General features: G+C 39.2%; 1 protein-coding gene across 1 annotated transcript in view; it reads left to right on the top strand.

The window, feature by feature from the left end:
- The first annotated feature begins 7,175 nt into the window (after positions 1 to 7,175).
- LOC136838588 (homeobox protein engrailed-2-like) overlaps positions 7,176 to 12,563 on the top strand; it is a 28,260-nt gene continuing 22,872 nt past the window's right edge. The window contains exon 1 of the mRNA XM_067103793.1: positions 7,176 to 8,702. Coding sequence (XP_066959894.1) covers positions 7,727 to 8,702 — 976 coding nt within the window. The 5' untranslated portion in view covers positions 7,176 to 7,726. The remainder of the gene's footprint in view (positions 8,703 to 12,563) is intronic.

The following is a 12,563-nucleotide window of genomic DNA, read 5'->3' as shown; positions in this document are numbered from 1 at the left end:
TAGACCATATCAATTATCTCCCAGTTCATGCACATGTGGCCTTCTTACTTTTTTTCTCAAAAAGTACGTAAATATCCCATTTTCTCTCCTTAATTAAATCAAATATAATTTTTTTATCGCATGCACAACATGCACTCACATTCAAAACCTAAAGCCTTACTTTTTTCTGACTTGGTATTGTGCTACAAACTCCATAGGCTACCTGGCCAGTTGGTGACTTCATTGCAGGAAGTGGTATTATTTTCTTTCCCAGCATCCCACAGCAGTGAGAGCGTGGTTGCTGTTGGCCTTAGGTAAAGTCTCATCAGTTATTTAAGGGGCAACTCTTCACTAGGACTTTCCATGTCATGGGGCACGTTACATGCTTATCCAAAACCATTAACACTTTCTAGGGCAGTAATATCCAGGTTGCATTAATTACTACCACCACAGTAGCAATCCTCAGTAAACAGACTGAGTTTGCGATATGATGCATGTGAATCTCAAGCAATTGGCATTTCCACTGTTGTAGCAGACAGTTTTAATTGACTGACTTGTATGGTTTAGAGAGCATGAAAGGTTGGTTGTGTTAGGTGCTTTTTAGGAGCACAAGGAGGTTTCGGAGAACGACAGGACATTATAGCCAGATTTGAAATTCCTGGAGTAAATGAGAACAGAGTCTTATGGAAATGTGTATAGAGAGAGGCTACATGGTTGGAAATACATGGTTTACAAAGAAAAATAATAACAGATATATATACTTGTGAAAGTTTACAGAGTAGATGGACGAGCAAGTTGATGACTATAGCGCTTAAGAATAGGAGTGTCTGGAGATATATCTGATGATTATTTGGGTGAAGTGATAATTAAGGTGTGTGAAGTTCAAGATGAATGGATAGTTGTTGCAATGGTACTTAAGACAAGTGAGATTGTTAAGAAGGATGTGATTACAGCAGGGCAGGGAAGTTGAAGGAGCATGTGAAGAGAGGATAAAATATATTAGAGGGTCATATAGAGACAGTAGAGAATGGATGGGGTTTTAAGAATGTGTTAGTTAAGAGGGAACAAAAACATTGAGTAGGAGGATTACGAAATGCTTTCAGTAAAGGAAAAACAGACTTGCAATTGTAAGACAGAAGAGCACAGGATGAATAACGCGGCCAAGTTAGAAAACGAAGGGAGAGAAGGTGCGCAAGGACTTTACGGACAATAAGAAGTTGTTCTGCAAAGAAATAAAAAAATTGTGGATCTCACAATAAAAGGTGCAAATGGAGAAATGCCATCTGAGAACAAATGTAGTCGTAGGTTGATGGAATGGGTATTTTGGATATCTGTTGGATGTGGAAGTGAGGAAAGAGGTAGCCCGCGGTAATGCAAGACTATAAGTGTTAATGCAAATTTTAGAATGCTTGTGGAAGGGATTTTTTAGGATGTAATTAGGGCAATTAAGAGATTGAAGAATGCAAAAACACAAAGAGATAATGGGATTACAAGGAATGCAGAATGTGAGGCCCTGGGAGCAATTGAGTGGCATACTTGCCTATGTAAGGTATGTCTGCTGCTAAAGGAATGGGTGAGAAAAATAAATGTTCCTTTGTACAAGGAAAAAGTTGAATGAGGATATTTTGAGACGTACGGGGCATAACATTACTTAGTAAACAAGTGAAATTGTATGGTAGGATTTTATATTGAGAAAGTAAGACAGATAATAGAATGATGTATATGGAAAAACAGTGATGGTTTAGACAAACAAGAGGCTGTGTTTATCAATTATTTTGTCCTGCAACAGTCATGTGAAAGTTTTGGAAGTAAAAGGGGAAAGTTGACTGGGCTTAGGAAAAATTTTATAGAACTGACAGAGTATACATGTGAAGGGTTTTGAGAATGTTTAGTATAGAAGATAAGTTGCTGAGAGCAAAAAAGAATAATTTGTTGTGATTCCTATTAGAATTTGTAGAAAAGAGGGGGACTGGTTTGGTTTAAAAATGGGGTTGAGACAAGGATGTTTTATTTATCAGTGGCTGTTTGATATCTTCATGGGTGGAACGTTGTGAAAAGTCGCAGAAAAGACAATAACTGTCGATGCCAAGGTGCGTAATAAGAAATTCGTCGTGAGTGTGGAATTACTGATGTTTGCAGAGGAAGCGGTCCTGATAGAAGGAAATGTTGCTAAATGGCTGACGAGCCTGTTCTCCTGAGGCTAGTTACAATCAAGGCCAAGAGAAAGAGAAGGTCTGCTCACTTCCCCCAAAATCCCCTATGTATAGGCGGAGCTTTGTCCACCTCGTTATTGCGTCAGCAGGTGAATTGCCGTAATGGGCAGGTACCTCTAAGACGTCATCGCCTACGTGGTTACCCCAGGTGGGAGGCGACTCCACCCAATTGGGTGGACCTTGTCTCTCTTGGCCTTGGTTACAATAACCTCCTGTAGGAGGTCGGAAAGTAGAAATAATGGCATTCATGGTGTAATGAGGCCTGCAGCCCCATTCCCCATATTCTTATCGTAAAATATAGCGAAAAAATTAGTATAAAGTCCTTTGGGTTTGAGAATACACGGAAATTGCACAGAAGAGAAATGTTTGGCAATTAATGTGAAATTTCGATTATGAATTCAAAATTAACAATAAATTATATATATATATATATATATATATATATATATATATATATATATATATATATATATATACTATATATATACTGTATATATACAGTATATATATATGTGTGTGTATGTGTGTGTGTATATAAATATATGTATGTGTGTATATATGTAAACTTTTGTCACATACAGTACACCGTGACATTTTTTCTATTCACAAATATTAAGCCACAAATATCATTGAATATCCAATTCACACCTCGGGAATAACTTACACCCAAGGGGAATTATAATCGATAAGTGCTTCGTCACCAGTGGAACTCGAACCGCTGCCTGGTTGAGAAACAACGATGTACGTAACTTTTGAACACAGCCATCATTGCTGGCGCCAACACAGGTCTTTAAGGATCACCTCTGGACCCCAGCATACAGTGGCAGCCATATACAGCTGGATGGACTGTCGGGCGGAATGCTGGGAGTTATCCACAGACCTAGGAAAACACAAGCCAAGCATTGCAACAACCCCCGTGGTGCCCACTTTGGCTATAGCAAGCTGTGGGAACGACCACAACATCCTGGAAGCAAGAGAGTTTGAGCCTGGTAGAGGTAAATAGTGCAGTGTGTGCAATGGGGTTCAACAAACTGATGATGGCCCTTCTGTGTAGATGCGTGAAGCTGCTGATTTAGAAACGTTCTGCTCTGGAGGTTCATCCACAATTCAGCAGTTGAAGTACGAATGTGGCAGTGATCTTTCTCTTGTCTCTTCTTGGGAGCCACCTCCTGTTAGAGGAAAGGGCTTAATGTTATATTTTCCCACCGTTCGCCCTTCCGGTTTTCAACAAATATTGATGGGATGAGGTTGCCAGCCCCTTATCCCTTCACTGGGGTATGTTGCTAACCTCGTGCTTTTTGTAACCAGTCAGCAGGTTGAGCAGCATTTGGTCAGTGTTTGGATGCATTACCACCAAGAAAATCCTGAACCGTCGATACAGAAACCCACTGACCATATAATGTCCTTATTTTCTTTTTTATTTCAATGAATACCTGTAATATTGTGTTTTAATTTACCATCTATTTCACATTTTCTTCATGTTTTTCATGTTTTATTTGTATTTCATTCAGTTTTCTTTATTTCACTTTATTATAACTTTATTTCTTATCTTCGCGTAATCGAACATCAAGTCAACGGACTGAACAACAATGAATGTCATTTCAAAGGAAGGTAGGCATAAGACACAGCTGCGTATCTCCCACAGTCTTCCAACTCAAGTTAAACAATTTGAATGTTAATTCTTCTTGATTTTGGATTCGTGTTTACCAGATGTAGTATCCGAGACCTGTTCCAACTTCTCCTGGCCTCGTTAAAGTAGTCCAAATCTTGACAATCTTGTACTTTTCTCCCCTATGATTTTGAACTTGGCAGTTATGGATGAGTAAGATGATGAAGCTCCAAGCTGACCCCACCGAACAACAAGGGTCTCTCAGATGCCACCTGAGAACCTTCAGGCAACAGGGGGCCACCTCTTTAGAGAAAGTCCCGCTCTCACAGGTCAGCAAGGGTACGACTTTGACCCCTGCAATCCTATGGCCTTCAGGCAACAGTAGGGCTTGACTTCCTTCTCATAAAGTACCGGACCGGCAGTTCTACAGTAAGTGAACTTACTTAGGCATCCAAACTCCAGTTTACAGTTCCACTCCCTGTCTGACACGTAAGAAGACGTTCTTTTGAGGTTGCTGATCACTGATTTATTCCTGCTCAGATGATTCCCGGTCCAGGGTTCTGATGAGAACTGCGTTACCTACGATCATACACGTACAAATTCACTGCAACCCAGCAATACACACAAGGACGGGTTCTCACCACTGTGAGGAACACTCTGGCAATGGTCAAAGAAGACACATAAGTTTAGTAAAATTGAATACGCCTTGGGTTCTAGGTAGAAGTTTGTGTTGAGTGAAAGAAGGACTACACTGGCTGGTGATATTTGTAAAGTATCACCACTGAATAAAGTTTATTTTAGTCTGGAAATTTCACCACATTCATTGTACTTGTCTCTAATAAGTCGCATGATTTGATTGGTACCCGCTGCATTTCAAAACGTTTTTGATGATGTTGCATAGTGGTTATGCAGTAGTTAACCACTATGCAACAATGGTTTTGATAAACTGTCACAGCTAAAACTTGGTGGGTAAAACATTGTAAAAAGAGACTAAGCTTCTGCTAATCGTTGTCAGCATCAAGTTATTGGGAAGGGATGTCTTCAGTGAAATTTGTATTTTGTGGCAATCTTCAGTAGGAATGTTACAAAAGTGTCTTGCACACCTATGAGAGATCAAAATTTGTTGCCTTATTTTTCAGTGGACATAATTTACTTGATTGCTAATGAAGGGATGCTGTTTGATAGTTACTAACACCAGCGTGATCAGTACGCAAATGCGACAATAATAAGAGCGAAATATGCGTGTTACCTTATTTGTGTTGTGAAATTGCAGATGACAAGAAATTAATGTTCTTGAGACTTGTGTATATGAATGTTATAATCTGTGAAGACTGTTGAGGGAAACAATGAAATCATATGGGTAATAAAAAACAACATAAGTGAAGGCACTCATCCATCCGAAAACTAACTGTATTAAATTATAAAAAATTTTATAATAAATATATTGAGCACGTAAAAAGTTAAGAGAGTTAAGTGATCCAGACGATGTTGAGGCTAGGGAACGCTTGCATTATTAACCTGTGGAATACGCATTTAACAAAAAAAAAAATTGTTATTCTTACCATTATTCTTCAAAAATAACAGAGTATCATAATTCTTTATTGCTGGTTTCATATGAAGTGAGCATAATTTTCTTGTATAGAATAGAGAACAATAGAAACTCAGAACTGATGAGTAATTGATATTCTGTACTTATAAAAAAAAAAAAAAAAAGACCTGTGCAAGTAATGTTTTCAAGTCAGGACAGCTTGAGCTGTCACTCGCAAGTCGTGGATTAAGATCATGGATTTTGACAGAGAATATAGTGTCGAAAAACTATCATAGAGAGTATTGTGAGTTGTACTATGAATTTGCTTAGTTATTGCTCCTTATTTATTTTAATTGCTTCATTGCTGATGGTGGTAAAGGTTATCGTAACACAAGAGGCGTATCTCATGTTTTCTGTTCATAATATTTATGCCCTTTGATTTGTTTAATGCTGTGTTTAGATTCACTCCCTTTTCTCCCAGTAAATTTCATGTTTTAATTATATATATAGTGTTTACAATTGTATTTTTTCTGTTTTGGCCGTTTCTTGTAACTTTGCTATTAAGCAGAGTATTTCACCCTTTAATTTTTCGTTTATCTGGTCTTTTTAATGACTTTTTCTTTTTTGTTTGTTTGGTCAGTTTTTAAAAAATGTATTTTGTGGTCTTACTCTGTCATTTGTCTCTCTGATTGTCCTTTTTCCTCATGTAGAAGGAAGTGACATAACTGTATACTCAGCTAGAGTGAGACAGAAAGTAATATAGAATTAACTAACATTGTTTCTTGAAAGAAACCTTGTTCTTCCGGTTGTTGAAGCTGAAACAGAAGGGAAACGGTCTCACCCCAGAAACTGACACTGCCTGTCAGTAGCCTAGAAGTATCTTTTTGAGTGACCAGGGAGGTAATAATTGGCTTTAGAGGTTTTGATGGAAAGAATTTTTCGAACTGGTCTAGAAGGGAAGAAGTGAAGGTACCTACAGTGCTCTAAGGTTGTCAGGTTACTGTGGTAGCTGTTCTAAAGAAGAGATTTCCCTTCAGATCTGACTAATAATTCTTGTGGCTTTCCTTTAGCATTGCACTGACATTACTGGAGAATTAAAAGTAACTAATGCACAGATTCTGGCTAGGTGAGTGCAGCTCTTTGCATGAATAGAACCTGGAACTCAGCTCAGTCAATCTGCTTAAGCCCCTGGCCAGCACAGAGAGAGAGAGAGAGAGAGAGAGAGAGAGAGAGAGAGAGAGAGAGAGAGCTGTAATTACTACTAACTAATGTTAGTGTTACTTTGGCAGTCTCTGTCTATTCTGTTAGATTCCCTGATCCGTAAAATTTGCCCTTCATATCCAGGCAATATTTTTATAATAAACCGTACTGGAATATTGTTAAGCTACAACAATGAAATAAAAAGAAAGTTGTTAAAAAGCTCGGTAGAAAAGGAAATAGAGAAATGCGAGAGGAGTGAGGTAGGCCACGCTTTTTCATTGCCCTAACGTTTAGGAGAATACAGGTTATTGAACGTAAGCTAATGACGAGCCATCGCAATAAATTGGAAATCCTGCATCGCCGTGCAGGATCCGTTCAGTTGATGTCGAGTCATAAAGATGATGGATGTCACCAAGAGTAACCGTTACAATAGGACGAGAATGAAGAAAAAGGTGACACAGAGAAGCATTGAAGTGCGGTGTCTTACAAAGCTCGAATAGAGTTGGACTGAATATCGATTAAGTGATGCTGAGAAAAAGTAAGTGGGTTTTAAAGTTGACTCCGCCCACACAGGAGACGGGCTCCGCCTACTTTTCCGTTCTCCGCCCCCTCGTGGGCTTTGCCGAGGGGGCCTCTCCAGTCAACCATTGTGACCTGCAGTAACGGAGGGAAAGGGATTAACTTTCTGGAGTGATGCCTTCTTGTGCTCGCCGGTGCTTGCCTTCGGCATGAAATGTTTGACAGGACACTTGCTGAAAAACGACCCAGACAAAAATAAGGCGATTGTCTTTAGGAAAGATCTCCAGTATGAAAAAACCCTGATCCCGACTATCCAGATATGGCAGTATTGAAAACTGTCCGAGTCATGAGAAGAAAAACTGATCATCTTGCTCGCGCAAACTTCCGGTGGGTTGTTCATCTTCAGCGGTCTTTAAGAAGTGATCCATTTTCCATGTGGCGGGGGTGACCACGTGCCTTGAAAATACCAGTAGTTTATACCAAACGTTTACAAGCACATTCAACAAACACCTGTTCGGTTCTGTTAAAAAAATGTTGTGGGTACAGTTATGGAAAACGCGAAAGTGAATTTCGAATTGAAACTGATTTCATAGCGGTGCGTTGCACTTCTCTTAGGTCTAGAGTTTAAAACAAATAATAATAATAAAAAAAGCGCATACGCAAATCGGTGAGTACAAAATGTCGGGACAAAACAAAGCTTCGTGGGGAGGGGATGAAAGAGACGATGTCTATCCCTTAAGATCTCCTCAGCCGGCCACATTATCCACAAACAGTGCAACTTTGGGCGGATATAGCAACGGTAATGTGGCCCAGAAGACTCCTCCGCCTCCTCATTTCTCTATCAGTTCTATTTTGGGGTTAAATACGTCTCAGTCGCAGCCGCGCTTCTATCCGAATACGGAAAGGAGTGGGCATCCCCTTCGCCAGCCTTCTCCGACGGTCACCTCCAACTGTCTGTTTTCCCACAAGAGCAGCCATGAGAAGGCTCTGCAGCCCTGCACCTACGACCAGAAGAGGGAAGACATCACCTCGTCGCCTCTGCCCTTGTCGTCGTCGTCTTCTTCCAGTAACATTATTGCGAGTACCAATACGTCCATTATGTCTAAGGCAGCAGCATCCTCCCCGTGTTCCCTTTTCATTCGAGAGAGAGACGTGGAAACCATTGCCCAAACGGCGTCGCCTCCGCCACCGTCGTCGGCGGAGCCGCCTATCCACAACATGCCCCACACCTTCATCGAGGCCTCCGACGAAGGGTTACTGGAAGAGGAAGATGGGGAAGACGATGCCGTCGAATCCGGGGACGAGGAAGACATTGGCGAGCCCCTTCCAGGCCTCAACGGAGACCTGGGTGAGAGAGGCCGAAGTGCGAGTGGCGGCCCGTTGGAGGAGGATCCCCTCATTCACGCCATAGGCATTCCTCACCACCAGTCCGCTTTTGTGCGTCCCACACCTGTCCACTTCCGGCCGGATTTAGACAGCGCAGATGGAGGGGTAGCCGCTAGTCTCGGGGGAACCTGTGGTGCAGGGCTGGCGCCCGGAAGCAGTTCCATGGGCACGACCCTTTCCCCCGCCGCGGCTGCTGCTGCTGCCCACCTTTCCCCCTTGTGGTACCCTCCGTGGGTAGCTGCTTTTAAACCAATGTTTGGTCTTCAAGGTAAGTAAGAAATAGGGATGGTCGATTTTCATTTTAGAGATACTAACCCGCGCGGTAATGAGATGCATAGGTATTCAGGGGGTACAAACATTAATGAAGCAAATACACATATGAATGTATGCACCACACGATCATACTAGTGTATTTGTGGAAAGTTCTTTAACACTTCAGTAATTTGATTTTCGTTCTGTCTCATTTTTTGTGTTTTATTCTTTTCGCTTGATTAGCTGAGAGCGGACGTCGTTATAAGGGTTAATTTGACCTCGCTTCAGTTCATGATCCTATTTGGCGTGACCTCATGCCTGGCCATATAAAAAAACACGATTAAATATCCCCTTTAATTTTTAAATGTTCTACATTATTTCCAGAAACAATACGTTAAAAAGGAAGACAAAGCGAAAAATAATCGAGGTCTAGGTACGGAAGTTTTTAGCACTAGAATATGTTGATGTAAATGCTCATTTATGCAAATGATTGTGATTACAAAGAGGGTATTAATGTATCGCACGTTACATAAGACTTGACAGTGTAAGTTTAAGGCAAGGGAGAGTCTGTGGCTCAGTAGCTGCAACAAAGCAGTAATATGAAAATTTTGTGATGCTGAAAAGGAAAACTGCATCGGGTTAGAGAAAGTTAGATAGAATAATTGATAGGGGTAGCGTTGGCTCAATAGTGAACCATGTGTAAGAATATGAAAAAGTAGGTTTATCGTTTCCTTTGTAGGTAATCCAGCTTTCTCTTCATTTGCGTTATTCAAGTTTTTTCTTTATTCATACCTGAGCATAAAAAGGGCTTAGGTTATCCATCCTTTGGCCCCTGCTCTTGAAAAAAAGATGCGATAATTTTTTTTTTAAATTTAAGGATCCGACAAAATTATGATTCTTGGCTTTTAGGAGTGGAGTAATGGCAGAAGCTAGAGAAAACTCACAATAAGTAGGTGCAAGTTTCATGAATGGTTAATGTAAATGGCTGGTGTTTGTATTGATTTATGTCGCTGAATGGTGATAGGGAGAAAAAGTTTCAAAGACTATTGAAAAACTTTGAAAACGTATGTTTGAAGAGAAAGTTAAAAGTGGGTGTTGTCAAAAGTAAGACTAAGAGATCAAACATAATCCAGGAAAAAAAATAATTGGTTGGATAGAAAAATGGAGTGGGTAAGTCGGATACGATACTTTAAATTTTATTTTGTAGGCGATGAACAAATGTGAGAATAGATCGAGGAAGTAGGGAAAGAGTAGTAGGTTCTTTGCAAATGGAAAATGAAAAGTAAGAGGATATAAAGAAATTGTTGAGCCATTTTTCCTGGGAACAGAAGGTAGCCGTTGATGGGTAAACCATGGAAGTTGTTTAGATGAAGTTTCTGTGCGTTATACTGAAAATCGCAAAAAATGTTTGGAGAAACAAGTAACCTAGAGACCCAAAAAGTTATCAAATAAGCATTGGCGAAAAGATAATTCTGAGGTATCTGTGGGTGTAGGATTTTACAGATAATACGGGAGGACTCGTTGGTAGAAACCTGATCATTCAAAAGCAGCGTCGGGAAGGAAGAGAGATTTAGCAGGGATTTTAGAATGTAGAAGAATGTGTTTGAGATGAATGATGGCATTCTTTTGATGATGTTTAACGATTACTGATAAAAATTCTGTGAAGTATGAATCTTGTGATTTTGTTCAAAGAGGTGCTTTGTTAATTTATTAGTTAGTGATAAATGAGACAAAACCATAGTTGCTATCATTTTTTCCGAAACCACCTTGTCAGTTAGAATAAACTAATCGGGAAACAATTAAGGACAATATGCAACCAGAGTCATCAATACGTTTATTACATCTACATCGCTTGTCTGCTCTTGAGCGATGCTAGGGAACGCTGTATCTGGTCACTCCCTGGATGGGTGGACATTAGAGGGAATTTATAGGATGAGTAATACCTGTAGTCTGCTCTCTGAAGGGAAAAGAAAGACCCACCTCCCGCCTTTGGAAGGTTCAGTTAGCCAATATAGGCGGAATAGCTCATGTTTCGTAGGTCCGTGGATCGGTCCGGTTTACTGCCCACCAGTGTACCCAGCTGCAATGAGCACCAGCATTTGCTGGGGTAAAAAAAAAAAGGCTTGTGGTCAGTGGACTTATTTTTAATGACTTGTTAAAAAATCGGAAGGTTTTACAGTTATGGTGTCACCCCCTCCAAACGGAAAACGGGCGTATTGTGGAATATAATTATATACCTTCTTCGTACAGCCTTAATCCCATCTTCAATATATATATATATATATATATATATACACACACACACACACATACATATACATGTAATATTTTAACGTATTATTGTGTAGATATTCTATATATGCAAAATAAAATGCAGGAGTATACCAATTTGTGGTATACATGTGCTTGCATTTTTGTGCAAAAGAGAAAAATGTAGGCTGCTCGTTTTAATCCCAACTTTCATTTTATTTTTGATCTGCGGTGATAGATCCGTCATCGCCTTTCGTATCTTAGTCTTCTCGAGTTCTGTTCTCAAGGGATTTTGAACATAGAACACTAGAACAATTAGGTACTAAGTCATTTAGTCAGGGCAGGATGGATATTTTTTGCTTTCTTCCTTGAGGTAGCTCATTAGTTGAAAAAACAGCCATTCAGCGTTTCCTGTCATGATTTTTTTTCTTCATTGTTTACATACTAATCCAAATAATTGAGTCTGCAATTCATATTATTACCTTCAATAATTACTTACCATTGCTATTTAGTTTCAATTTATGCGCTCGTTTTGCGTTTATTTCCTGTTTACCTGGTGAATATCTCCCTCTGCTTTTTTTTAAATAACTCAGAATACAGGTTCGTATTTTTTCACTTTCTGATCATTAAACTTTTTTTCTTGTATCAGTTTCAAAACCATTAAAAATACTGAATACCGTAAGCATGCTGATTTTACTCATTTTTGTTGCTTGTGATAATAAGTGAGGCAAAGCAATAACTATCCTTTATTTTATTTTTTATTTTGTTAAAACTCTTCAGTTAATTATAAAATCAGAAAGATGTGTTATTGCATTGCTTTTGTGTGCGTTGAGATTTATGCTTTTGAATCTTAACAAAAATGCTTATTCCTGAGTGTAATGGTTTTTACATATTCTTATATTTATAATTGCATACATTAACTGCAAACACTTATAAAGGTAGACATTCTTATATATTACGCCTACACATTTCGATTCATAAAAAACTGACAATCAAAACTAATTTAAAGCACACAAAGAGTAAAGACATCAGCCAACACCGAGAAAAAAAAAATTCATTAACCACGAGATCCGGTTTGTTGTCCGGATCTGTGAAAAGTAGATGAAATTAAAAAAATAGAAAATTTTTGTCTGTTGCAGTGTTTATGGAGATTCACTTATTCACTTATTCTTTTTTAAGACAGTTTGCGGACGAAATTGAAAATACACCCTGGATCTTCATTCTTATCCAAAACCTGGAAACCGGTACGATTTTTTCTTACCTTGTGTCGCACACCTCCGAAAAATTTCATGGAAGTCGGTTAATTTCCTTTTAAGAAATCTTTTGGTCGAACTTGAAAACAACGTAAATTCGCTTTCAGATCCAGACACATCTCGGAATTGGATTAAGTCTTTCGGACTTCAGGGTGAACCACTCCTCAAAATTTCATTGAAATAATCAAAATCTCTTTCTTCATGATAATCAAAGCCTGCACAACATACCAGGAAATCCATTTATCTCTTTTCAAATGAAATTAACAGCAGATCCTGGATCCAAAACTGGATCTGAATTATTGTCAAATTTGGACCAATTCTTTCTTATCCCAAAGCCCACCCCGCCACGATATGATTTCATAATAATTCATCCA

This window comes from Macrobrachium rosenbergii, chromosome 5 (genome assembly GCF_040412425.1).
Source record: "Macrobrachium rosenbergii isolate ZJJX-2024 chromosome 5, ASM4041242v1, whole genome shotgun sequence".
Taxonomy (NCBI): Eukaryota; Metazoa; Arthropoda; class Malacostraca; order Decapoda; family Palaemonidae; genus Macrobrachium; species Macrobrachium rosenbergii.
This window is presented reverse-complemented; position numbering and strand designations above follow the sequence as displayed.